This window comes from Canis lupus, chromosome 7 (assembly GCF_048164855.1).
Source record: "Canis lupus baileyi chromosome 7, mCanLup2.hap1, whole genome shotgun sequence".
Lineage (NCBI taxonomy): Eukaryota > Metazoa > Chordata > Mammalia > Carnivora > Canidae > Canis > Canis lupus.
Genome location: NC_132844.1, coordinates 68,131,813 through 68,157,803, shown reverse-complemented (window position 1 = coordinate 68,157,803; position 25,991 = coordinate 68,131,813). Strand labels below are relative to the sequence as shown.

The 25,991-nt window shown below is 43.7% G+C and overlaps 1 protein-coding gene and 1 long non-coding RNA gene across 9 annotated transcripts in view; one reads left to right on the top strand and one right to left on the bottom strand.

Moving 5' to 3' along the window:
• The window catches only part of LOC140637163 (uncharacterized), a 51,566-nt gene extending 46,601 nt beyond the window's left edge, over window positions 1-4,965 (bottom strand). For 2 of the 3 annotated variants that reach the window (XR_012034413.1, XR_012034412.1), the window contains exon 1: window positions 4,560-4,965. This is a non-coding gene — a long non-coding RNA (uncharacterized lncRNA). The remainder of the gene's footprint in view (window positions 1-4,559) is intronic. The other variant, XR_012034411.1, reaches the window with a different exon arrangement.
• Window positions 4,966-5,008: 43 nt separating this feature from the next.
• The window catches only part of ZNF76 (zinc finger protein 76), a 34,903-nt gene continuing 13,920 nt past the window's right edge, over window positions 5,009-25,991 (top strand). For 2 of the 6 annotated variants that reach the window (XR_012034409.1, XM_072833328.1), the window contains exons 1-2: window positions 5,015-5,336; window positions 24,170-24,338. Coding sequence is in view for 4 of the 6 variants with exons in the window: in XM_072833328.1 (XP_072689429.1) it covers window positions 24,266-24,338 (73 nt within the window). In the remaining 2 variants the exon portion in view is untranslated. Of the gene's footprint in view, window positions 5,337-24,169; window positions 24,339-25,991 lie in introns of those variants that run through there. The other 4 variants (XM_072833332.1, XM_072833329.1, XM_072833331.1 and 1 more) reach the window with 4 other exon arrangements.

The following is a 25,991-nucleotide window of genomic DNA, read 5'->3' as shown; positions in this document are numbered from 1 at the left end:
ACTTATCCTTTCACTCTCTTTTTTATTCCAAACACCAAGTCTTCTACCTTCTTCCTAGGACATTTGTGAGGATGTCCCAGGTTTACGTATAATCAAGGCCAGTAGAGTATAGTTCTATCTATATCAAAGTCTTTTAAAACAGGGCACATGAAAACTTTCTAGGGAATTCTTAACAAGGGTATGTGAAGACCTCCCAAGAGGTACTGGGCAAGGAATCAATCTGAGGGGCATTTTAAGGAAATAAGTTTCCAGATACTCAGCTTCTATTAGAAATCTTTCCCCAAATGAATCTGTTTGAGAACCAGCCAGGATACTTAAACACACTCTCCATTCTACCTCCTCTTTCAGCATAGTCCTTATCCTACTTTACAAAAGAAAGGCATATCCCTCACCTACACTGAATCTTCGTGCCTAGGATATAAAAACCTGGGGAATAGGAGGGAGGGGTTGTTTTTTTCCACTCATAGAAAAATATTCCTATTACAATTGGTCCATCTTAGAAGATGTTTACTGTTCTCTACCTCCTACTAGAGAACTAAATTGTTTATTAGCTGTTCAATCCATTATCTCCTAGCAAATATCCTTTCTTTAAAAAAAAAGTAAGAACTTTTTAACATTTTTTTTACTTTTTTACAGTAAGAAAAAGTTTGTCATGAAATCTAAAAAATTATTTGGAGTTATTTCTGATTTTTAAACATGAGTCTTATTTGTCCCCCAAAGCCAAACATCAGAATTCAACACAAGCACATACCCATATATGCCAAGGGATAACATGCCTTCTAATCTACTACTCACTTATTAGCTAGTGGATTTAACTACATATTATATGGCATTGTTCCAAACTATATAATGAGAAACAGTACTATCTTGTTTTTACAGGTTTTTGTAATGTTAATATTAACTCTATAATTTTTTTAGATTTTATTTATTCATGAGAGACACACAGAGAGAGGCAGAGACACAGGCAGAAGGAGAAACAGGCTCCATGCAGGGAGCCCGATATGGGACTTGATCCCAGGACCCCAGGATCACGCCCTGGGCTAAAGGCAGACACTCAACCGCTGAGCCACCCAGGCATCCCAACTCTATATAACTTTAATCATGACCAATTTTTAGTAATCTATTTTATTAGCTATAGCTAATAATTTCTTTCCCAGTGATTTTTACAATATTCTTTAAAACAGATATTAACATATTTATTTGGATTGAAGAATGAAGTCAGACTTTTTCCTAACAGAAAGTAAGTCTAATTTGGCTGATTGGTTTGAAAGAAAAATGGCTTTGTTAATTCCAAAAATGGCAAGTGCTTTCCATACTGAAGTCAATCTGCACTTCGGTATTTTCACAAAAAGATCATAAAAACATGTAATGATAAAATAATTTTATAAAAAAAAAACTGTATTGGTAAAAGAGTATGAAAATTAGTCTTCAGGGATACCTGGGAGGCTCAGTTGGTTAAACATCTGCCTTCGGCTCTGGTCATAATCCTAGGGTCCTGGGATCAAGGCCCACATCGGGCTCTCTGCTCAGCAGACTGCCTGCTTCTATCTCTCCATCTGCTGCTCCCCTGCTTGTGCTCTTTCTCCCTCTCAAATAAATAAACAAAATCTTAAAAAAAGAAAATCAGTCTGATTAACAAGGTGCCTCTGAGTGAAACAAGGTAACAGGTAACTAAGAATAATTTTTATAAAACTGAAACTGAGACTCTAATGACTAGATAACAAATCCTTTTGCAAGTTTAGTAGTTTCCAATTCTTTCCTTTTAATAAGATTAAACGACTCTATCTGATAGTACTTGAGAATTGTATTTGGTAACAGGATGCTTTGTAATTGTTGGCATGTATTTTAGGAGTAGATCAAAACTTCAGGAATTTTGCTGTAACAAATCTCTTCCTTTCTCAATTACTACATGAACAAGCTTTCTCAATATTCAGGTCTATAAAAATAAAAACCAAAGAATGGATACTGTACCTTATCTCCTTTTACCATTAGGAATACCTAATACCATGAATACCTGAACCAATTGAGGAACACAGTATTTCTCATTAAGGGATGCATTTTCTTTCTTTCTTTCTTTCTTTCTTTCTTTCTTTCTTTCTTTCTTTCTTTCTTCTTTCTTTCTTTCTTTCTCTTCCTTCCTTCCTCCCTCCCTCCCTTTCTCTTTCTTTCTTTCTTTCTTTCTTTCTTTCTTTCTTTCTTTCTTTCTTTTCTTTCTTTCTTTCTTTCTTTCTTTCTTTCTTTCTTTCTTTCTTTCTTTCTTTCTTTCTTTCTTTCTATTATTCATTTAAGGAATCTCTATACCCAATGTGGGACTCAAACTCAAGACCCCAAGATCAAGAGTGCATGCTCTTCTGACTAAGCCAGCCAGGGACCCCAAGGGATGCATTTTCAATAAAAACTGTTCTTTCTAGGTTTCACATGTTATACCAATATGTAATTTATTTATGTTGTTTAATAAATTGTGTACCAGTAATAACTGTAATGACAATTCAATACAGAAGAAACTTTTTAACAATTAAAGCCTATGGTCACAGACAATAAACTTAAATTTACACTCATTCTTGTTGCAAAGAACTGTGATGTGATCAATAAAAGTCTTTAAAACATACAAATACACTAATTTGGACACAGTTATGTAGAGGAAGTGAATGGACTTAGGAGTTCAAGAAGAAAGGGAATCATATAAAGTCTCTACTAAAGTAGAGCTTGTTCATGTATTTTTAAATAGATAATGGTGGGCATCAAGTATTTAGGGTATTTGGAGTCTGCTGGATACAATTAAGAGTTACAGTATGGTTTTAGTTTAAAATGTTAAAATCTACAGTAACTCAGAAGTCATATCTTCTACAAGTTCTTAAATATGTGATGGAAAATTTAGATACCAACTTTTTTTTTTTTAATATTTTATTTATTTACTCATGAGAGATACAGAGAGAGAAAGGCAGAGACACAGGCAGAGGGAGAAGCAGGCTCCATGCAGGGAGCCCGATGTGGGACTCGATCCTGGGTCTCCAGGATCACTCCCTGGGCCGAAGGCAGGCGCTAAACTGCTGCGCCACCCAGGGATCCCTGATACCAACTTTTAAATGAACAAGAGGGTACACAATCATCTCAAATTATTCAATGGAGTCCATGAAAAACAAAAACAAAAAAAAAAATCTTAAGACCACTAGCCTCTATGGGGGCTCAAAGGCAGAAGATAAGCTGTCTGGAATGACCTCCAGTCCTTCCCTCCAAAATATATTCCTCACCAGTTCTCCTAAGAACCTGAAATTACCCACTATCAGAATCTTATTACTACAAAGTCACACACTGATTTCCCAGTTTTTATTCACTGTGTAAATAGGAGAGGTCATGAGCCAATCAGATTGGCATCTGCACGGAATGTGAGAAAGGGCAAACGTATTTTTTATTATGGAAAAAGGTGCGGGGGGGGGGACACAACTAGGACAACCTGAGTTCCATTCCCTACTCTATTTCTCACCAAGAGTTTATGCTGTAGGACATGCTATGTATTCTCTCGGTAGGTATGTAAAATGACTTGTCAAACTTTGACCAAAAAGGAACAGAAGGGGGCACCACACTAGTCAGGCTGTTTATTTCTATACTGAGGGGTATATAAAGGCTCTGTTATTAACTGTAAGCAGGGGCCCTCAATTGTCACTCACTGCCCACTGAAACCAAGAATCCGATGAGAACTTGGGCCCCAGTCCCACCTCTGGAAAGGTTGTGTCAAAACAAGTAAGATAGGCAAGGGGTGATGCCTAAAATTGGAAAGCAAGCTTTCTGGTTAAGCTCTGCTGACAGGGGAGGAGAAAAAGATGCTGTCAGTGCCCTCAATGGCATCTTTAGTTACCATAGCCCCCAAATCCAGTACTTTATAAATGTTTCTCTTTAAAAAAAAATGTATTTATTTTTTTCATGAGAGACACAGAGAGAGGCAGAGACACAGGCTGAGGGAGAAGCAGGCTCCATGCAGGGAGCCAGACGTGGGACTCGACCCTGGGCCAAAGGCAGATGCTCAAGCACTGAGCCACCCAGATGCCCTGTGAATGTTTCGATTTCATCAGAATACTTCCTTTGAAAATTCTTTTTTTTTTTTCTTAAGTTAAATTTTTTGGGGTGAGGGGAGGGAGGATACAAGGGGGAAAAAAAGTTCAAGTCTAAAGGACAGAGAGGGAAAAGTTTCTCACCTCATTCCTCCAGGCACCCAGTTCCTCTCCTAAGAAGCAACCTTGACCAGTTCCTTGTCTAACTCCTCTCAGTTATTTCTAACGTTTTACCAAAAACCTCTCGCTCCCTTTTAATGTTCCCTTGGATTTCTGCAAATTCCCCCATCACAGCCCTTCCCTCCTGGAGGGGGGTTAGTAGCAAAAGGGCTTGGTTTGGTTCACCCCGAAGCAAGCCCCGTGGGGAGCAGCTGGTTTTAAGGCTGCGCGTGGGGCTGAGGGGGAATGAGAGTGAGAGAACCCACGAGGACCGTCAGGGCGCCCTCCCTGGAGAGGCACGTCCCTCGCGGCTCCTCGGTGCCGTCCCTTTCCAGAAGGGCCTAGTAATACCTGCAATTGCTTTCTTCAAGGGGGCTGGCTCGAAGATCGGAGGCAGTGCCTGCGGGCCGCGCACAGTAAAGCGCTTCGGGGCGGTTAGGTTCAGCAGAAGCCCGGGGGCTCCGAACCCCGAGAAGGTCCGCAGCCCCAGGGCGGGCTCTGAGACCCCCGGGAATGGCTTCCCTCACCACCTAATCCTCCGGTCCTCCCCGGCTCCTGAAGCGCCCTTCTCGCCCGCAGGCAGCCGACGAGACGGCGAGGAACCCTCGCGGCCTCCGCTCCTCACCGTTCCCGCCTCGGGCCTCAGGTGGACCGAGTCCCTCGGCGGGACAGGGGGCGGCTCCCCATTGCTATGGCGACGACCCGGCTCGCCAGCCGCGCCCAGGCCCCGACCGGGGCGTCGTGACGTCATCACGCCCTCCCCGGGCGCTCGGCCTCGCGGGCAGTGCGTCACCCGGCCGGGGGGCGGGGCGGGGCTCCGAGGGGCACGGTTCAGAGCCCGGCCGCACCGGCTCCAGGGGCCCGGGAACCTGGATAAGCAGGACGGCGGCCGCGGCGACGGGGGGTGCGGGGTGGAGCGTGCCCTGTATTTCCTATACGGGTTCCGGGGCCCGGTAGAGGCGCGCCGCGAGGAGAGGAAAGTGCGGCGGCCCTGGAACCTGGATATCGCGCGAGGCAAGCTGCGCGCGGGCGGGCGGGCTATGGCGCAGGCGGGTTGCGGGGCCGGCGCTGGTGGCGGGGCCCGGTGCATGGCGGTCTGTCGGCGGAGTCGCCCTCGGGGGCTGTCAGGTTGGTGGCTGCGGGAAGAGTGGGTCCACCGTGCCCAGGTGGGAGGCCGGGCGGGCGCAGGGCCCCGGGAAGGTCCCGAGCCCGGCGTGCCCACCCTCCTCCGGCCCTAGCCCAGCGTCCGGGCGGCTAGACGGCGACCCGACCCCTCCCCCACCCCGGGCCCCGGCCCCCGGCCCCCGGCCCCCAGCCCCCATCCCTGCCCCTTCTTTCCGCCCTGGGACGCCTCCCCCATGACTTCTAAACCCCACCCAGGCTCCCAAACCCCACGCCCGCCTCCACCTCTGTGACCCTACACACCATCCACTGACCCTAAAACCTGCCCAGGCAATCTTCAGTTCTTATTCATTGACTCTGTCCATCCAGGAATTTCCCCAGCACTGCCCAGGGATCCACTAACCCAGAAACTCCCTCAGTTCTAAACCAATGACTCAAGACCCGAGACCCCCACACCCCTCCGAAGTGACCCCCCCCCCAACCTTTTCAGTGACCCCATTGGTCCGGTAACTCCCACGGTCCTACCCCGTGTTGACCCACAAACTTGGTGACGCCCCTCAGACCTTTCTTGGTAACTTAAGCCGTACTCCAATAATTTCCCACCCAGTCGTCTTCTACAGAACCCTCAATATCTAATAACCCCTTCTTTTCCCCTGTAGCCTCATGATCTTCATTCCATGCTCCCCCTTCACCCTAAAATTACCCCCACCGACATCCCTCTCTGCACCCTCAGCCCCTCAATATCAATCAGCACATGACTTACAAGTGCCCGAGCACCGTGCTGATACTCAGGAAGATGTAGCGATGAGTATGAAGTAGTGGTAGTAGTAGTTGGAGGCATCAAAGAACTCTGGATTGAGTGTGTGATCCCACACTCAAGTTCCAGCTCTGACCCTGTTGTGCTTTGGAGACCTAGGACAGCTTCCTTTTCGCTGAGGCTCAGCTTCTCATCTGTTTTGTTGATAAGGTTGAGTAAAGTGATCTCAGAGTTTCCTTCCAGCTGTAAAATTCTGCAGTTCTCAGTCAAGATAATATTTGTTTGCAATCATTTTTGTACCCTCCCTAGAAATTTACTCTTGTAACCTCACTTAGGGCCCACTCGCTTCATGAACCTTATTCCCTCACTCTCATGACCCCGTACCCTACACTTTGAATAGTCCATTCCCATTTCCTTTGATCAGGCCCATCAGTTAACATGTTTGCAAAGCAGGGTAGCAGAGCACTTCAGCTAGGAGCATTGATGTGATGAGAGACCTTGGTTGTAGTCTGACTCTGGTTCTTCAGCTGTGGCACCTCAGGCATGGCATTTAGCCTGTCTGAATCCTCAGCCTCCACCTCTGCTAAGGGAAAATGATAATCTTGCCTGAGATGGTGCATGCAAAGCACTCGGCACCATGCCTGGCCCATGGAAACCCTTAGATATAAGCTGAGAAACTCTTATGGCTCTTACTCTGTCCTGGGTAACTAGGGATTCAACATTGAAGACAGGGCCCATACGTTACATTACTTCACCACCACCACTGAACTCGTGGAATCCCCATCTCATACTTCTGCTGTGGCCTCCTCTGATTCTTTACTTCATATCTCTTTAATTATGATTGGCCGAGCACCTGCTGTGTGCCATGCCTGTATGTATTAAATTAAATTTACCCTTCAACAAGGGTAAATCACCAAGAGTTGATTATTACTGTATCCACCACCATTTCACATTTCTGTTGGTTTGGTTTGGTTTTAAATAAATAACCCAAAACAGATGAGTAGCAGAGCGAGTATTTGAGCCCACATCTTCCAAACCCACTTGCTCCGCTGCCTCTCTTGCCCCCAGGACCGGCAGAGTTTTCCGGATCACCCAGAGCCCCTTGTTCCTTAGTTTCTAATGATTCTTAAGCCCAACATCAACCTATGTCATGACCCCCAAACTTTCTGTTACCCTTCACCCCATGGCTTAGTGACTTCCTCAACCCATGGTTCATGACTTTCTGCCCCACATTGCCTGAGACCCCTGCACCTTAATACTTTTCTTCGTCTTTTCTCCACATAGCCTGTCACAGTCCTTACTCCACAATCTCACTCGCCCTAAAGGGGCTACCATCTTCCTGGCACTTTTCCCCAAACTGACTCATCCTGCTAAGTCTCTTCCCCACCAGGAGTTCAAATACTCTAAAACCCTGAGGCCCAGTAATCTTTCCTCATAGGATTTCCTATTTTCAGTCACTTTTCAGTATTCTAGCTGCCTCCTTTCAACCATCCTCAGCCATGTCCTGTTACCCAGAGCCTTTAGCCCTTTTACCTAGTGACTTCCCCAGCTTCAGTGAAATGAGCCCCTTCCATCCTGACATGAACCTATCTTTCATAACCTCTACACCCTCCTATTCTAAGACCCCTCTTCACCTTCTGTACAGTATCCTGTAAGATCCTGCCTCCCATATCCCCAGATCTCATCTGGGCATCCTCCTCCTTGTCATCAGTGAGCTCCGTTTCAAACCAGAATTGTCTTCACCCTGTTTCCCCTCCCTGTATCCCTGCCACTTCTCACAGTACTCAGCATCCTTCCTCTTATTTTTTTTTCCCAGCCATCCTCACCACATCAATTTTGATAACATTGATTATCATGCAAACGTCCCTCTCATCCCAATTCTCCCTTTTCCCACTCTTCTGTGCATCTAACTCCAGGGCCACATGAATGACCCTGCCACTCTCAGCTCTCCTACATTCATACACCGCACTGTCCATCCAAACCTCATTGGCTTCTTTGGTTTGTCCAAAGAACTACACTCTTCTCTGGGAACTTCTCATCATAGATCACCAGATCACAGTCCTTTAGGTAACAAGGAGAGAGATCTTAGAAATCCAGAATTGATCTAGCATTGTCTCCTTGACACACTCCCACAATCCCATTTGATTTTTGAAGCTGCTTGGTGTATATGCCCTCAGGGTGGAATGTTTTGGGTGTTAGCTTCTGCCGGCATTGAATTAGCCCCATTGTTTTCCAAGTTCTGGGAGGACTTTCCAGTTCCCTCCCACCAGAACACTGGACAGTGAATAGCAAAATGTGACATTAAAGATCCACATCGCAAAGTCTGTTCTGTGGATCACTAAATTCCCAGGTCTCCTGTGATGTTCTTGTTGGCTGTATAGCAATAAATAACAGTAAACCTAGACTTAGGGAAAGAGTAAACCCTGGAGTCTACAAATTGACTTGTAAAAGAAGCTTTTGCCTTAGGCTTGCTTAATCTTTCTTAGGTCACAGAACTTCTGCCGCATATCTTAATGATTTGGGTATTCACCCACTCCCCAGCCCCACAGAGGCTGGGTTTTCTCTGTCTTCTATCATCTTGCTCTGATACCTTGTATTATGGGGTGGTCTGTAAATACTGACTGAATTGAATGGACTCCCTCAGAAATTCTGTATCAGGTGCAAACAAGTAAAAACAGGTCATGTCAGTGTTCATTTTGTAGACCCAGAATCCCTCCCCCCAAATCCCTGCAGACGAATAATGGGCAAGTCCCTTGATTTAAACAGACTGGAATTTAGACACTTCCTTTTTCAGTCTGTCAAGTGGGGGAATGGGCATAGTATTTGTTTTGACTATATATCTGGTAAGACTAGAGAGATTGGTTGCCATTCTTGCAATACAGTGGTAACAAGGCCAGGGTCTGTTATATACAGACCAGTTCTCAAGAAAACAGCCAGGTGAAATACTTACTGGGGTTTGCAAAGACAACCAGGGAATAGGAGAAACCAAATTGGCAAAATGTTGGCAATTGTTGAAGTTGGATAATAGGTTCATGAGACACGTTACACTCTTCTTTCTAGTTTTGTGTATGTTTGAAATCCATAATAGAAGTTAAAAAAAAAAAAAAAGACAGCTAGATGAACAAGTGCAAACTTAGCACTGTTCCTTGGAAAACACCTCAACACAAATGTTACTGAGTCAGTACTATTATCTAGGTTAGGTAGTATATTTAGGTAGTTAGGTAGTATATTTAGTCTAACCTATCCCTGACCTCTTCTGTTTGTGAGTAGCAGGATGCTAAATAACAAAAATTAGCACCCTGCAGAATTGTGTACCAGTGGCCCGGATATTGTAACATGCTGGCAATAAGCACCTATTGCCCTGAACCTGAGAAGGTAAGAAGTGGGGGTAGGTGAAGGAGAGACCAGAGCTCAACTAGGATCTTCTCCTTCTGGCATAAGGCCTTCGGGTACTGGGATATCTTAACGATATGGATGCTCGTTCATTCATTCCATTCATTCTTTCTCATTGCCAAATGTTTGCTGACTATCTGCTAGAGGCCAGGTAATTTGCTAGACATATAATAATAAGTAAAGTCTATGTTGAGGAAATTAAGCAGAGAAGAGAGTACCAGGAGTCAGAGTTTTAAATTTTAAATAGGGTGGGTAAGGAAGTTCTCACTGAAAAGGCAACATTTGAGCAAAAACTTGTAGGAAGTTAAGGAGTGAGTCAAGCATACATCTGGGGGAAATGTATTCCAGTCAAAAGGAATAGCAAGTGCAAAGGCCTCAGAGCAGGAGTATGCCTTCTATATTCTATATTTGAGGAACACAAAGACACTAGCCAGTATGGCTTCAGTAGAATAAAACAGGAAAAACAGAGCAGAAGATGGGGCAGGTGGGAGAGAATTGGTGGCAGGTCATGTTAGCATTTTGTTGTGCATTAAGAGAGAGGAGCCATTAGAGGGTTCTAACCAGTTAAGTGACATGATCTGACATTCAGGACCATCTGGCTGCTTTGTTCAGAATAACCTGTAGAAGGCGAGAGTGGAAGGAGGGAAACTGGTTAGGAGGCTAATATAAGAGTCCAGGCAGGGGATCCCTGGGTGGCGCAGAGGTTTAGTGCCTGCCTTTGGCCCAGGGCATGATCCTGGAGACCCGGGATCGAATCCCACGTCGGGCTCCCTGTGCATGGAGCCTGCTTCTCCCTCTGCCTATGTCTCTGCCTTTCTCTCTCTCTCTGTGTGTGACTATCATAAATAAATTAAAAAAAAAAAAAAAAAAAAGAGTCCAGGCAAGGGAACTTGATGCCTTGGACCTAAAGTTAAAGCAGTGGAAGAGTGAAAAGTGGTTGGATATTTTGAAAGAGGAGCCAACAAGATTTGCCAATGGATTAGAAAAGAGAAATTGACGATAGCTCCCTAATTTTTGGCCTGAGCACCCAAAGGATGGAGTTATAATTTACTGAAATAGGGGAGCCAAGAGGAGGGGGCAAGATGTGAGAAGGGGTAGATAAGGAATTCACTTGTGAATGTGTCAAGTTTCAGGTGTTTGGGGACTCGAGATGTTGCATAAGCAGCTGGATAGACAAGTCTGTTAGACATGCGTAAATTTCTGCTCTCCTGAGAACTGAAAGAACACTATTTCCTGAGCAAGAGACAAGGCAGTACAGTGGAAGAACACTGGCATTTCAGGTGTGAGGCCTGGCTCTGCCACCAGCTAGTTGGTGATCCTTTGGAACTCTTCCCACAGCTCTGGCCTCCAGAACTTCATCTGCAAAATGACTGCATTAGACTAGAAATGAGCGCTCTTCTCAGCCCACACTCATTGTGAGAGTCAGTGAATTAGGGCTCAGAGTAAACAAGATAACATCTGTGTATTTGAGAGCATTTTGAAAACTGCTGAGCCCTACACCAGGTAGCAGTGTTGGTCATAAGATTCCTTCCTTCATTCCTTAAAGTAATATCCAGTGAGTGCTCGACACAGGATACAGTGGTGGAGAAGATGCATCCATGCCCCCGGGTAACACTACAGACTAGTTTGTCTGGTGCAACTTCGCTGCTAAATGTGGAGGAAACAGGCCAGAGGCTGGTGGTCTGGTGTGACATTAGCCGGGGAAAGCCTGTGCTTTTGCAGGCTTTAAGCCTATGGCCTTAAGCTACGGACAAAACCGCAGACACCTCTTGATCTGGCAGCTCTCTGTCAAGGTAGAGAAACGTGTGTCAAGTGAGGGTCTCACAGATCCTAACCTGGGTCTGGGAAAAAAGTGAACATGGATGTCAGAGATGAGGCAAGATGATATTCCAAGTGAGGGAAAGTGGTCATTGTTCCTGGGGTGGTAGGACTCTGTTTCTTTGTTCCTTCATTCTTACACTCAACATATACTCCTCTGCTAGGATCTTCTCTTTAGGAGCTCATGGGTTTTTGTTTTGTTAACTATTTTATTTATTTGGGAGAGAGTGGCGCACAGGGAGAGCACAAGCTGGGGGAAGAGGAAGAAATAGACTCACCGCTGAGTGGAGAGCCCAACACGGAGCTCGATCCTAGGATCTGGACCTGGGCGGAAGGCAAACACTTAACCAACTGAGCCACCCAGACGCCCCAGAGCTCATTGTTCTATAGTAGTTTCAAATCCTGCCTCAGGAGTTTCAATTAGATCTAATTCACAGTAAGTGGAGTTGACTTAGGATTCAAATTTGAGCTAAAGAGCTTGATTAGCTATGTGATCTAATAATATTATTCATTTGGAATCTGTGGCCGCATTCTTCGTTAGGTGCTAATTACGCCAAAGTGCATGCTCTCCAGAAACTAAGTTATAAGCAGTGTAACAGAAAGTAGGAGTGTGTTATTTTCCCCCCAGAAGAGTCAGATTTAGGGAAGACACATACTGTGGCAGAGTAATTCCTTTGCTGCATCTAGAAGCAGTGGCTGTGCCTTGTTTATCCTTGTGTCATTCAGATGTCAATGTTTATATTATAAGGAGAGTCTCTGACCAACTAAATAAGAGTACAAGATATAGTCCATCTCCATTGACAGGTCACCCACAAAATTTGTTTAGAGTGGATATGTAATCATCTTTCTTTAATGGAATGGGGAAGTTTTGTCCTGGTGAATGAAACAAAACCACTGAGATAAAATCCAAGTGCAGCTGAAGCCATTGTCTTTATCCTATGGCCTTAAGCTACGGACAAAACCTCAGACACCTCTTGGCTCTGGCAGCTCTCTGTCAAGGTAAAGAAACGTGTGTCAACCTGAGGGTCTCACAGATCCTAAATGGTTGTCTCTGTTTTGCTGCTGCAGGGCCTATTTAAGCTCCTCACTTATAGCTCAGAATCAGAAAGATGTGGGCTGTTGGATGTGATGTACAAAGCCTCACAGCACATTAGAATGTCACCAGCTGGAAGTCAGAGCACTTCTTTTGGTACCTCTGGATTAACATTCGCCCTGAACTTGCCCTCAGGATATGGTTCATCTCTGAGAAGCCCAGATAGAACTTGCTAGCTTGGTACTTTTTCTCACTGTATTTGTTGGAAGCCCCTGCTGCTGTGGGATAGTTGATAAAGCATGACTCCCATGCACTTATGGTAAGAACCAAGGAAATGAGGGCTCTGTGAAATTGTAGAACTGGCCTGAGTCTTAGATGTGGAGGATATATCTGAAATCAGAGTTCTCTTTGAGGATATCATCCTCTCAACCTAGGAAGGAAGTACTGTCTGAGGCCACAGAAACAATGAGGGAGAAAACCCGTACCTAGCCACCACTTCAGCGGAACCCGCCCTTATGACCTGGCGAGGGCCATGTATGCTAGAGCCAGCATGTCCTCAGGTCCTGTGCAAATTTGCAGTTGCCTCATGTTCAGCTTGATCACTTTTCCATATGATCCATGAATTGTGAAGCTATGTTTTCAGGCTTGGTTTTCCTGCAAATCTATAACCTGGAATCTATGCTGTCAGTACTGAACTGAGCTATGCCTCATGAATGGAGAATCATAAATATTCCTGTAGCCAACCAAAAGTGCAAGGCATGCTTTCAGACTGTTTTTTATTCCTTCATTTGTACTTGTTTATTTTACATAGATAATCCATTCATGAGACCTAAGCTCAGTGAAAAGTCAACCTTGTATTGCTCTTCCCCCACTCAGTTACCCTTCTACAGGTGACCCTAGTTAGTAATTTCTTGACTGTCTTTCCTCAGATTTTTGGATACCAGTGATGTCATACAGAAGGCACTGTTTTATACCTTCCCATTTTTTTAAATTGAATATGTTTTGGTGATCTTTGCATGTCAATATGTAAACACCTTCCTCATTTACCTATGTCTGCATAGTATAAAAGTTCCATATTGAAAAAAATTGTTTTTAAAAATTAAAAATAAATTTAAAGTTCCATATTGAGAGACATTTATACTGCTTCTAATGTTTTCGCTATTACTACATATAGGGGTGCCATAACTAACCTGTGTCATTGTCCAGACATGCGTGTCTTCCTGCAGACCAGACATGAAATTGCTGGGTCAGATGGTACATACATTTGTACTTTTGATCAATACTGCCAAATTGTCCTACGTAGAGCTCATACCAATGTATACTCCCCACCGGCAGTAGAAGAGTCTGTGTGTTTCCCCCACAGCCTCATAGACATTGCTCTGAGTTAAAACTATACAGATCAACATAGGATATTGAGCAACGGGGCCCCACCTTGACACACTATTCTGCAGGACACACAAAACACAGCACAGCCCCACTTTGAGGAATACCACACTTAAAAACGTAGCCACCAGACTCTGGTGGTTAGAAGAAAGGAAAATCTTAGAGGAAGAAACTTCCTACCTCAGTTCTTAGACTGGCATGAATTAAAGGAGAAATAGATGTCTTTTTTTTTTTTTTTTTTAAGATTTTATTTATTCATGAGAAACACACAGAGAGAGGCAGAGACACAGGCAGAGGAAGAAGCAGGCCCCACATAGGGAGCCCAACGTGGGACTTGATCCTGGCACTCCAGGATCACACCCTGGACTGAAGGCAGGAGCTCAACTGCTGAGCCACCCAGGTGTCCCTAGACATCTTTTTCTGCAGGACTTGGGAGGGCTGTGGGGGAAATAAAGGGAGATCCTGTGAGGGAGGAGCTTGCAACCAAGCAAATGTGTTTAGTGTTCACTGGAGAAGTACCTCTCAGCTCCATGCTGGTTTCTTATCATTTCAGCAACTTTATCTTTTTTAAAGGTTATACCCCTTTTAGTGCAACTGTTCATTTCTTTTTGGCCTCTTTGGTTCTCACCTCACTTGAAGTTAAGGTGTCTGCAAGTTGAAACTGGATGAGTGTTCAACCTTATGTCCTGTTTCACTTAGTGTTCATTTGTTAACTTTCCTCCATTAATTCAGATGGTCCTCATGGTTCTTGTCCAAAAAGCTTAAACAAGCATCCTGTGCAGTAGCGTTTTTTTCTGTGCATTCTTTTTTGCGGAATGAATTATGAAGATGAGGTTCTTAGATCTGAGATCCTGAACCTTCCCCGGTGGGGTTAAGCATTGATGGTTTGTCCTCTGAAGAGCCTGGAGCAGTCTCTAGTGCCATCTGCAAGCCCATTTGTGCCTGCCTCCTGACCTTGCCGACATGGATGGACAATTTATTTCTTAGAGCATTTTAGGTTTATAGAGAAATTGAATATAAATGCAGAGAGTTCTGGGGGTGCCTGGGTGGCTCAGGTCATGATCCCAGGGTCCTGGGATTGAGCTCTGCATTGGGCTTCCTGCTCAGTGGGGAGTCAGCTTCTCCTTCAACTGCTGCCCCTCCCCACACTTTGCTCTTGCACGCACCTGTGCGTTCTCTCTCTCTCTCTCTCTCTCTCTCTCTCTCTCTCTCTCTCTCGTAAATAAATGAAATCTTTTAAAGAATGCAGAGGGACGCCTGGGTGGCTCAGCAGTTGAGCATCTGCCTTTGGATCAAGGTGTGATCCCGGTGTCCGGGATCGAGTCCCACATCAGGCTTCTTGTGGGCAGTCTGCTTCTCCCTCTGCCTATGTCTCTGCTTCTCTGTGTGTGTCTCTCTGATGAATAAATAAATAAAATTTTAAAAAATTTAAAAATGCAGAGAGTTGGGATCCCTGGGTGGCTCAGCAGTTAAGCGTCTGCCTTGGGCTCAGGGCGTGATCCTGGAGTCCTGGGATCAAACCCCACATCGGGCTCCCTGCATGGAGCCTGCTTTTCCCTCTGCCTGTGTCTCTGCCCCTCTCTCTCTCTCTCTCTCTCTCTCTCTCTCATGAATAAATAAAATCTTAAAAAAAATAAAGTCCAAATTAAAAAAAAATGCAGAGTTCCCATTCACCCCCTTCCCCACTCCAGTTCTGTTTTCCCTATTAGTAGCATCTTGCATTGGTGTATATTTGCTATAATTGGTGAATTAATATTGATGCATTATTATTAACCAAAGTTCATAGTTTACATTATGGTTCACTCTTTGTGCTGTATATTCTACAGGTTTTGACAAATACATAATGTCAGGTGTCCATTGACCATTACAGAACCATTTCACTGCCCTAAAAATGCTCTAGGCTCCATCTATGCATCCCTCCTCTCTTCCCACCCCCTCCCCCACCACACCCTTGGCAACCGCTGATTTTATTAGTGTCTCTAAAGTTTTCCCTTTTCAGAAGCTGTATAGTTGAAACCATACTGTATGTAGCCTTTTCAGATTGGCTTCTTTCACTTAGTAAAATGCATGTAAATTTCCTCCATGTCTTTTCTGTGTCTTAATAGTTCATTTCTTTTTATCACTGAATAATATTCCATTGTCTGGGTGTACCACAGTTTGTTTATTGGAGGACACCTTAGTTGCTTCGAGCTTTTGGCAATTATGAATAAAGCTGCTGTAAATATCCACGTGCAGTTTTTCTGTTGACATGAGTTTTCAACCCATTTAGGAGTAGGAACGCTGAATCATTTAGTAAGACTTTAATTTTGTAAGAAACTGCCAAACTGTCTTCCAGAGTACCATGTTGCATCCCCACCAACAATGAATGAAAGTTCCTGTTCCTCCACATCCTTGTCAGCATTGAGTGTTATTGCTGTTTGGATTTGGGCTATTGTGATTGGTGTGTAGTGGTATCTCATTGGCTGTAGGATGTTAATACTTTTACTTTGATTTATGGTAATGGAATAAGAATTATACCACTGTGATTGTTCGTTCTTGTACTTCAGTTACTAATGAGAGTGAGCCTTTTTTGCATTATTTATTTACTACTAGCATTTTCCTTGCATGAATTCATATTGTTATGTGTCCAGTGAGAATTTGATATTGTTCTTGGAAATTTAAATATGTATGTGTCTACGTGTGGTTTTTTTTCCACACCATTTTTTTTTATTGTGGTAAAATACACATAACTGTCTTCACCATTTTTAAGTGTATATTTAAATTGCATGTGTTTTTAATATCATGTCTTATATTTTCTTTAGTATTTCCCTTAATACTGATTTTTTTAAACCTGACTCTTCTTCTGACTTGATTTTCTTTTGCGTCAAAAGTGAAAAGTATCTTCTCTTCCTAGTTGAGATTTGACTATTGTTCCAAACTGATAGAATAAATTTAACCTTTTAGTCCCAGGGTGATGTTTTTAAATAACATGATGATCCTAAATAACTATGATGATCCAGTCCCTCCTGATGGCTGATGGCATGTTTCATTTTCAAATAACCCTTCCCAAGCCAGCAGTGACCCCAAGCTGAATTCCAGAAACAAAGTCAGATATAACTTGATAAAATCTGTATAAATGTGCATATTGTTATAAAACACACCCTTCCAAAATGACTTTATTCTGGACTTTTCTTTCCATGGACTAAATGTGGATTTGAAACAGCCATGATTCCATGTTGGGTGTTAAGGTGTTAAAGTTCACCTTAAATTTCAACTGAAAATTAGGTTTTTAAGTTACCTGTTTTAGTTTAAATGAATTCTGTTCTGCAGTAAAGGAGTCTGCATTTTCATTGCCCTTTTGGAATTAAAAATAATCCAGTTTGCCTAATTACTCTCTCTTCTGTGACTAATTCAAATCTATAAAATTGTAGTAGCCAAATAGGAACCATACTAAAAAGTGATTTGAGCTTTTAAAATCAGTGTGCATTTTGCAAAGAGATGTTTAGCTGATGTTTTAAATGTGTGTGTGCAAGTTTCTGTTATTAATTTCCTGTTTTCTCTTTAGTGTTTGGAAACCCACAGAACCAAGCCTGTTCCACTAGGGTTTTTGTGTGTGCATTGAAGTCATTTTCTATAATAACAAATACTGAATCATTTTAATACAGCTCTTGCAAATCTGGTTCTCATTTGTTTGCCCGTGACTCGCTCAGCCTCTGTCTCTCCCAACTTAATACAATTCTGTCCCCTCTGAGTTTTATTTCTAAATGAGGAATTTTCTGAGTGAAAGTCAAGTCTTGTGTACCCCCCTCCCCCGCAAAGTTAAACATTCTTCTCTTTCCAAGCAGATGTTTTGTTTTGTTTGGGGGTGGGGGGTTGTTTGTCTTTTGGCTGCTGAATACAGTTATCCTCTGGTCTGGCTGAAACAGAGCACAGAAAGCCTTGTTCCAAATGTCCAAGGAGTCTGGGTTTGCCAGAAAATGATGGAAGAGTGAACAGGTGCCTGTAGTCAAGGCGAAGCCTAGCTTGGGTATGGGTCAGATTAGACATGAACCTTGCCAAAGTAGAGAGACACAAATTTATGGCTGCCATTTAGTTTCTTGTCTTTCATTGTCTGTCTTTCTGCTTTGAGGAGACAATTGAAGCACTTCTTGTTTCATAGAAAGACCTAAGACCCGAAGTACCCAAAAAGCTTTTCTAAATGTTCTGTCTCCCTGATAAATTATAATTTAGGTTTTTACATTAGGAAACATTTATATATTATGAAGCCATAGGGCTCTTTTCTGCATCAGAGCCAACAATAGCTTAAGTTCATTTTAAAAAGCAACAAACAAGCTGGCTGCAAGCTCTGGAAGAGTCTGGAGTATGCCCTATTCTTCCCTACCCATGGTCATGGCTCTTATTCCTCCCCTCCCCTCCCCTCCCCTCCCACAACCCCCAGTCTGTCTCTCTCTTGTACCCGGCTTAGGTCACTGGGGAGCTGACAAACCTTATACCCTACAAGGAGAAAATAGAGTAGCTGCCCCTGCACCCCCTCCATCCTTTCTCAGAAGGCCACGGGAGTTATGAATCTGAAATGTCAAGTGCAGGCAGGAAATGTGAAGTCACAGCCATCCTGAGGCAGTGACAAGCCTCTCTTTGGCTCTGCCAGTATCACCATTATTAGTTTAGTACCAGCACAGAACGACTCAGAGTAAAGCATCCTTTCACAGAGGAAAGGAAGAAAAGTGGCAATTAGATACTTGTACATGCCTGGCAGCCACAAGACACTTCCGCACCCGAGGTCAGGCTCTGCTGGAAGGCAGCAGCAGAGATCGGGAAATGTTGGAGAGCCAGAGTGGACTATCTTAAATGTTTATATTACGGGCTTAAGGACAAAAATTGAATAGTTAGCCTGGACATGAGAACATGTAAAGGAGTGGAGATTTGTTTTCTTTAAGTCTAAGAAGCGTTATTTTGGAAAATGTTCCTCTTTCCATTGTGCTCAAGTCCTGGAGGACTGGGCTTAAGTTATCGTGGGTGAGATAAAAGTTAAACAATCAATAGTCAAGTGTTTTGAGTGCTGACACTGTGTCACAGTGGATTAGCATAAGGAAGAAATGCACCAGATATTGAAAGGTATGGACCTGGACCAGCTAGCCTGGCTTTGAATCCTTGCTTCACATTGACTAGCTGTGGGACCTTGGGATAATTACTCTGCCTCTAAGCCTCAGTCACCTCATCCATAAAGTGGGGATAATGTACCTATTTCTTCATAGGGTTATTTTTAAGATTAAAAGAGCTAATATAGGTAAAGTGCTTTGAACAATGGCTTGCACTCTTAAGGGCTGTATATATGATAAATATAATTAGCATGAGCAGTGCAAAGGATTTTAGGGTCATCTGGGGCAGCACTTCATTTTACAGATTGGGAGGCAGACACAGAAGATAGACTTGAGATCAGAAGCCATTTCTTTTAAGATTTTATTTACTTATGAGAGACACAGAGACACAGGAAGAGGGAGAAGCAGGCTCCTTGCAGGGAGCGTGATGCAGGACTTGATCCCAGGACTCCAGGATCACGCCCTGGGCCAAAGGCAGGCGCTAAACCACTGAGCCACCCAGGATTCCCGGAAGCCATTTCTGCAGACTTCTAATCCAGGGCTGTTTCCACTATTTGGCTACAGTTTAGAAATACCCATTGCTTCAAAAGCACTTCCCTTGGGTTCCTCTTCCATCTCATCCTCCTCAGAGCCAGTTTTTCTAGGGTACTTCTGTGTGCCAGCACTGTACCAAATGCTGACATATGTGACCTTACTTAATCCTTACAGCAACCTGTGGAGAGGGTGCTATTTGGGGGGAGCGGGTTAAGGATTTCTTTCTTTCATTCATTCATCCATCCATCCATCCATCCATCCATCCATCTGAAATAGAGGGCAAGTGAGAGAGAGGGAGAAGCAGGCTCTCCACTAAGCAGAGAGTCTGATGCGGGGCTTGATCCCAGGACCCTGGAATCATGGCCGGAGCTGAAATCAGACGCCAACCAACAAGCCACCCAGGTGCCCCAAAGGTGCTATTATTATCCCCCCCCCCCTTTTTTTTTACAAGTGGCACCTGAAGCTCAGAGAGGTTCAATTACTTGCCCAAGGGCACACAGCTTCAAAGAGGGAAAGCATGAGTTAAAGCCCAGGCTTTCTGACTCTAGAACCTGTGTTCTCAACCAAGCCACAGATTTTCCTTAGAAAGTCCCAACAGAGTACAGATGTACTAAGTTAAACCAGCTATTGCTGCAGCAGCCACAGGAGCCAGCCATAAAGATTTGAGGCCATTTTGTAATGGCTTTGGTTTCAGACTGAGGTCTCATGTGTGTCCTTATTCTGACTATGTTGTTAACAAAAACAGATCACCAAAAGAATTTCTCTCCCTGCTTAAAGTCAAGGGTCAGGGAGTAGACCAAAAGAGGCCAGGACCAGAGCTTGTGGTTATCAGGGCTCTGGACAATGTTGGGGTCACTGCCAGGATCTTAGTAGAATAGATAAGATGGGTCATGGGATCCCTGGGTGGCTCAGCGGTTGAGCGTCTGCCTTTGACTCAGGGCATGATTCCGGAGCCCTGCATCGGCTTCCCTTCATGGAGTCTGCTTCTCCCTCTGCCTGTGTCTCTGCCTCTCTCTGTGTTTCTCATGAATAAATGAATAAAATCTTTAAAAAAAAAAAAAAAAGATGGGTCAGATGTCAGTTCCCATCTAAACCAGTGGTTCTTTACCTTTAATCGCTGTAAGACACTCGTGACAATCTTAAACTCCCTTCTGTTCGGAAAAATGCATAAGCTTGCACACCAAGTAGTGTTTTCAGGTGGCTTCAGCTAAAACTCCCCAGCTAAAAACCTCTGTACTAGGCCACATAATAAAGTATTTAAGAGCATACTCTGGAGCCGGATGGCCTGGATTCAAATCCTTCTCTTCCCCTTAGCTGTGCAACCTTGAGCCAATTTACTTAGTGTCTCAGGCTTCAATTCCTTCAAGTATAAAATGAGGATAATAACAGTATTCAATTATAGGATCATTGTGAGGATTGAGTTACTATGTATAAAATGCGTACACATGATTAGCTTTACAGCACTGTTCACTATTAATGCTGGTAGTATCTTAGCCCATTCGGTAAATGTTTATGGACAGAATGAATGAATAATTCTGGTGGGAATGCCAAGTCTAAAGTAGAACATCCCAACCAGTGTGTCACAAGTGGGCTATAGTCCTGAAAAGATATTGACCTGCTCAGCCCCAGCTGGTTGCTCCTAGCTTCAAGCAGCAGCATCCACTGTGTACACACATCCTTCTCTCTGGGTGCCCTGACATGAAAACAGTTTGTGCAGCACTGATTGAGAAGATCAGTTGGCAGTTAGTGAGTACCAAGTAGGCAGTCCAGATCCCAAGTCCTGGGGAAGTCTGTGGTTGGGTGGCAGTGAGAATCTTAACTGCTAAACCTAGAGCAAGGGTTCACAAGTATGGGATGTGGCTCAAGCAGGCTGAACGCCAATGCAAGGGAAGTCCTGCCAGCAGGATGCTTCAGTACCTCCCTCCTTGCATGCAAGGACCCGATGATTCACTCCACGGGGATTTGTGGAGAGCCCACAGTGAACCAGAAACCAGGCTGGAGCCCAAAGTCTTGTGTGGATAACAGATATTAAAGAGGCAGTGATAAGTATTCTAGGAAGTAGGTGAGTCTAGGCTTGTGTGTTAGGAAGAGATAGTGCCAAATAGCCCCCAGCCATGCCTGCAAAGTGGTGTGCAAGGTGGCATCCAAGGGCCATAGGAAGCTTTTGAAGAGTTTTGGTCAAGGAAGTAGTGGATTTAGGTTTGTACTTTTTAATTTTTTTTCGAAGATTTTATTTGAGAGAGAGAGACCAAGCACAAGGAGGGGCAGAGGGAAAGGGAGAACCAAACTCCCTGCTGAATAGGGAACTTTGAGGCAGGGCTTGATCTCAGGACCCTATGATTCTGACCTAAGCAGAAGGCAGACAATTAACCTGCTAAGCCACTCAGGCACCCCTGTTCTTTTTAAAGTCATTCTGACACAATATTACAAAATGACTAGGAAACAGGCAAGAGTTTATTTGACATACATTAGGAGGCTCTTCTTACAGTAGTCAAGATGTGACTTGACAAGATGATACTCACCTGAAATAGGTACATAGACTTTTTGTTTGTTTGAAGATTTTGTTTTTTTGACAGAGCACAAGCAGGGGAAGCTGCAGGAGGAGAGGGAGAAGCAGGCTTCCTGCTTCCCCACTGAGCAGAGAGCCCGATATGGGGCTTGATCCCAGGACCCTAGGATCATGACCTGAGCCAAAGGCAGGCACTTAACTGACTGAGCCACTCAGATGCCCCCATTTAAGTTTTTATTGTTTTTAATTGAGGTAAAATTGACATACAACATTATATTTAAATTTTTTTATTTTTATTTTTTTTAAGATTTTATTTATTTATTCATGGGGGGCGGGCAGAGACAAAGGCAGAGGGAGAAGCAGGCTCCATGCAGGGAGCCTGACGTGGGACTTGAACCCAGGACTCCAGGATCAGGCCCTGGGCTGAAGGCAGGCGCTAAACCGCTGAGCCACCCAGGCGTCCCTATATTTAAATTTTAGATATATGACATAATGACAATATCTGTATGCATTGCAAAACAATCACCACAATTAGTTTAATACTATCACCATACATAATTATAGATTTTTTCTTATGTTGAGAACCTTTAAGATTTATTCTCTTAGCAACTACCAAATAATGTAATTCGTTATTATTAACTTTAATCACCATGCTGCATATTATATCCCCGTGACTTATTTTATAACAGCAAGTTTGTACCTTTTGACTCTTGATCCATCTTGCCTACCCCTAATCTCTACCTCTGGCAGCCACCAATCTGTTCTCTGTATTTGTGGGCTTGGGTGTTTTTTGTTTTTTGTTTTTATATTCCATTCATGAGTAAGATCATAGGGTATTTGTCTTCAACTTATTTCACTTAGCATAATACCGTCTAGGTCCATCCATTTTGGCACAGATGGCAAGATTTCCTTCTTTATGCCTAAATAATATCTTATTATATATATTATATATTATATATATGCACTACAGTTTCTTTATTCATTCATCCATCCATGGACACTTAAGTTGTTTCCATGTCTTGGCTATTGTAAATAATGCCGAATGCATGTATGCAAGTATTTTTATTTTCTTCGGACAAATACCCGGAAGTGGAACTGCTGGATCATAAGCTAGTCTTATTTTTAACTTTTGAGGAACCTCTATACTGTTTTCCAATTTACACCAATTTCCATTCCCACCAACAGTGCACAAGGGTCCCCTTTTCTCCACATCTTCCCAAGCCCTTGTTATTTTGCATCTTTTTGAAATAGCCATTCTAACAGGTGATACCTCATTGTGGCTTTGATTTGCATTTCTCTGGTGACTAGGGATCCTGAGCATTTTTTTGTGTACTTGTTGGCCATTTGGATGTCATCACGGGGAGACTGCCAATTCAAATCCTCTACCTGGTTTTTTAATTGGATTGTTTGGGGTTTTTTGCTATTAAGTTGTATGAGTTCTTCATATCTTTTGCATATTAACTCCTTATCAGATATATGATTTGTAGATATTTTCTCCCTTTCTGTAGCTAGCTTGCCTTTTCATTTTGTTGGTGGTTTCCTTTACCATGCAGGAACTCTGTAGTTTGATGTAGTCCCACTTGCTTATTTTCACTTTTGTTTCCTTGGCTTTTGGTGTCAAATCCAAAAGAAGTATAACCAAGACCATGTCAGGGAGCTTACCACCTATGTTTTCTTCTAGGAGTTTTAAGGTTTTTGGTCTTACATTCAAGCCTTTAATCCATTTTGAGTTAATTTTTGCCTATGGTGTCAGATAGTGGTGTTATCTCGACTTTTGAAGGAAAAGGAGGAATCAAGGGTGACTCCATCGATTCTGGGTGGCTGGAGATGCCAGCCCAGAGATGGGGGATACTAGAAGAAAAACAGTTCTGGGGAGTACATTGTGAGTTTTTTGGGGGACTCGTTCTGTTTGTGATACCTGTGGGGTGTTCACTGATGGTAGTCAACAAGGCCAGTGGATGGGTAGATCCAAGCATAGGAAAGCTGTCAGAATGTGCAGAGATGTGATATGTGCACCCCAGAACTGGCGGCAGTGGGGCTGGCAGCCTGCCTCGAACAGGGCTTCCTCCTAAAGAAAATGAGTTTAAAAATGGATTTTGATCAATGAATCTAACTTTATAACCAGTTTGGCTCGCATGATTCTGTTGTACACTCAACTTGTAGAATTCTTAAATAGGTATGTTTTGACCTTCTTCATAAAAGCTAACATATTTCTATACTTTGAAGAATTCATCTCTTTTTCTTCTCAGCTGGCCTCATTCACTCTTTCCTCATATGTCCTTGTAGCAAGAGGAAGCTGTGCAACTCATAATGTGACACTGTCCATTTTCTCAGACTTGTGACCCAGAAGGAAATCTCTGACCTCAGCTGTGGCTCTTGGTGCTGGCCAGAAGCCAACTTCATGTCTGAGTGTATGGGTAGCGGTTTGCCATGGAGAGCTTGGGGCTGCAAACGGTGACCCTCAGTGATGGGACAACAGCCTACGTCCAGCAAGCTGTCAAGGGTAAGTATTCCCAGGCACCCCAGAATCCCACCCTGTGCCCCAACCTCTGGAGAGGAGTGTCCCCTTCTAAGAGTCTCACCACCACTATGCCCTCCCACTTGCATACCACAGCTTGCTCTGCATGAGAATTTCTTGAGATCGTTGACAAACCCTTTAAGAGAAAATGCCATTCAAGGCAAGCCTGCCTAGAAAATCAGACTAGCCGAGCCATAGGAACCAAGACCTCTGAAAGGCAGAATTCCTTACATGGGGCAAGTGGTTCATAAATGTTTCTGGAAATGAATGAACACCGTGCTGGCTATATGACTTCCTGCTCTCCAGATAACTCCCTGTCCAGTTTCTTTCTTTTTTTTTTTTTAATTTTAAATTTTTTTTTTTTTTTTTTTTATGATAGTCACACAGAGAGAGAGAGAGGCAGAGACACAGACAGAGGGAGAAGCAGGCTCCATGCACTGGGAGCCCGACGTGGGATTCGATCCCGGGTCTCCAGGATCGCGCCCTGGGCCAAAGGCAGGCACCAAACCACTGCGCCACCCAGGGATCCCCCTGTCCAGTTTCTCAGTGCTTTCTAGAAACTCTCAAACAGGTTAAGCCATATACAGACACCCCAGCATAGGTCTCATGCCCTAGGCCCCACTAAGTTTGCCAGGAATAAACATTGAATTGCCAACAAAGAGTGAATAATTTTGTAGTACAAGTATGTCCCAAATACACCCTGGGATAGATAATGTATAAACATGGGATTAAATACTAAAAATAGTAAAATAATACTTCAGTACTAAGTACTGAAAAAGAATTTGCTGTTGATCTGAAATTTGAATTCACCTGATATTCATTTCTCAAGAAACTTAAAAAAAAAGAGAGAAAAGAAACTTAAAATCAGGGTGAGCGTGGAGTGTCACTAAAGGGGCAGAGCCTTCAGGCCAGGGACACTCACTGTTGTGACAGCCTCTTTCCTTACCAGCATTCTCAGGAGGGCCAGATAGCCTGCCTGCCCTCCCCGAACAGCACTGGGCAAACATCACCACGTTCCTGCTCTTTTATGTTGCCTTTTCTAGACTCTGTGAGCACCACCATCTGCGTGAATGCACGGTCATTGCAACATTGCTCGCCTTCATTTCAACACACTGTGGAAGTGTATTTCAGTTCCCAAGTGTACAGATAAATTGTTTGTTGATTTTATTTTAAATTGTCTGCTTCCTGATGACGACAAAGAGGCCCCTTAATCTCATCAGTAAGCTTGTTCTGTATGACAGTGTTAGGGGGTGGTTGCCTTCTGGAGAGGTTTTTTGTCAAGAGCTATCTATGATATGTGGGTCTGGTTGGCTTTGTTTTCTTGAGTGAGGAACTTCTCTGGGATACTTTTGAAGCCTGAAACCCTCAGTTTGCAGACTTCCCGTCACAGATCTTGCCCCTCAGCAGAATGAGACGGAAGAACTTAGGGAGTATGGAAATGACTGTGTCTGCTCCACAGACCCAGTTACTTCCCATGCCTCAGGCTTCTGCCATGAATTAGTGGTCAAGTGAACGAATAAAAAGCAAATGGTGGGATCCCTGGGTGGCTCAGTTTAGCACCTGCCTTGGGTTCAGGACGTGATCCTAGAGTTCCAGGGTCGAGTCCCACATCAGGCTCCCTGCATGGAGCCTGCTTCT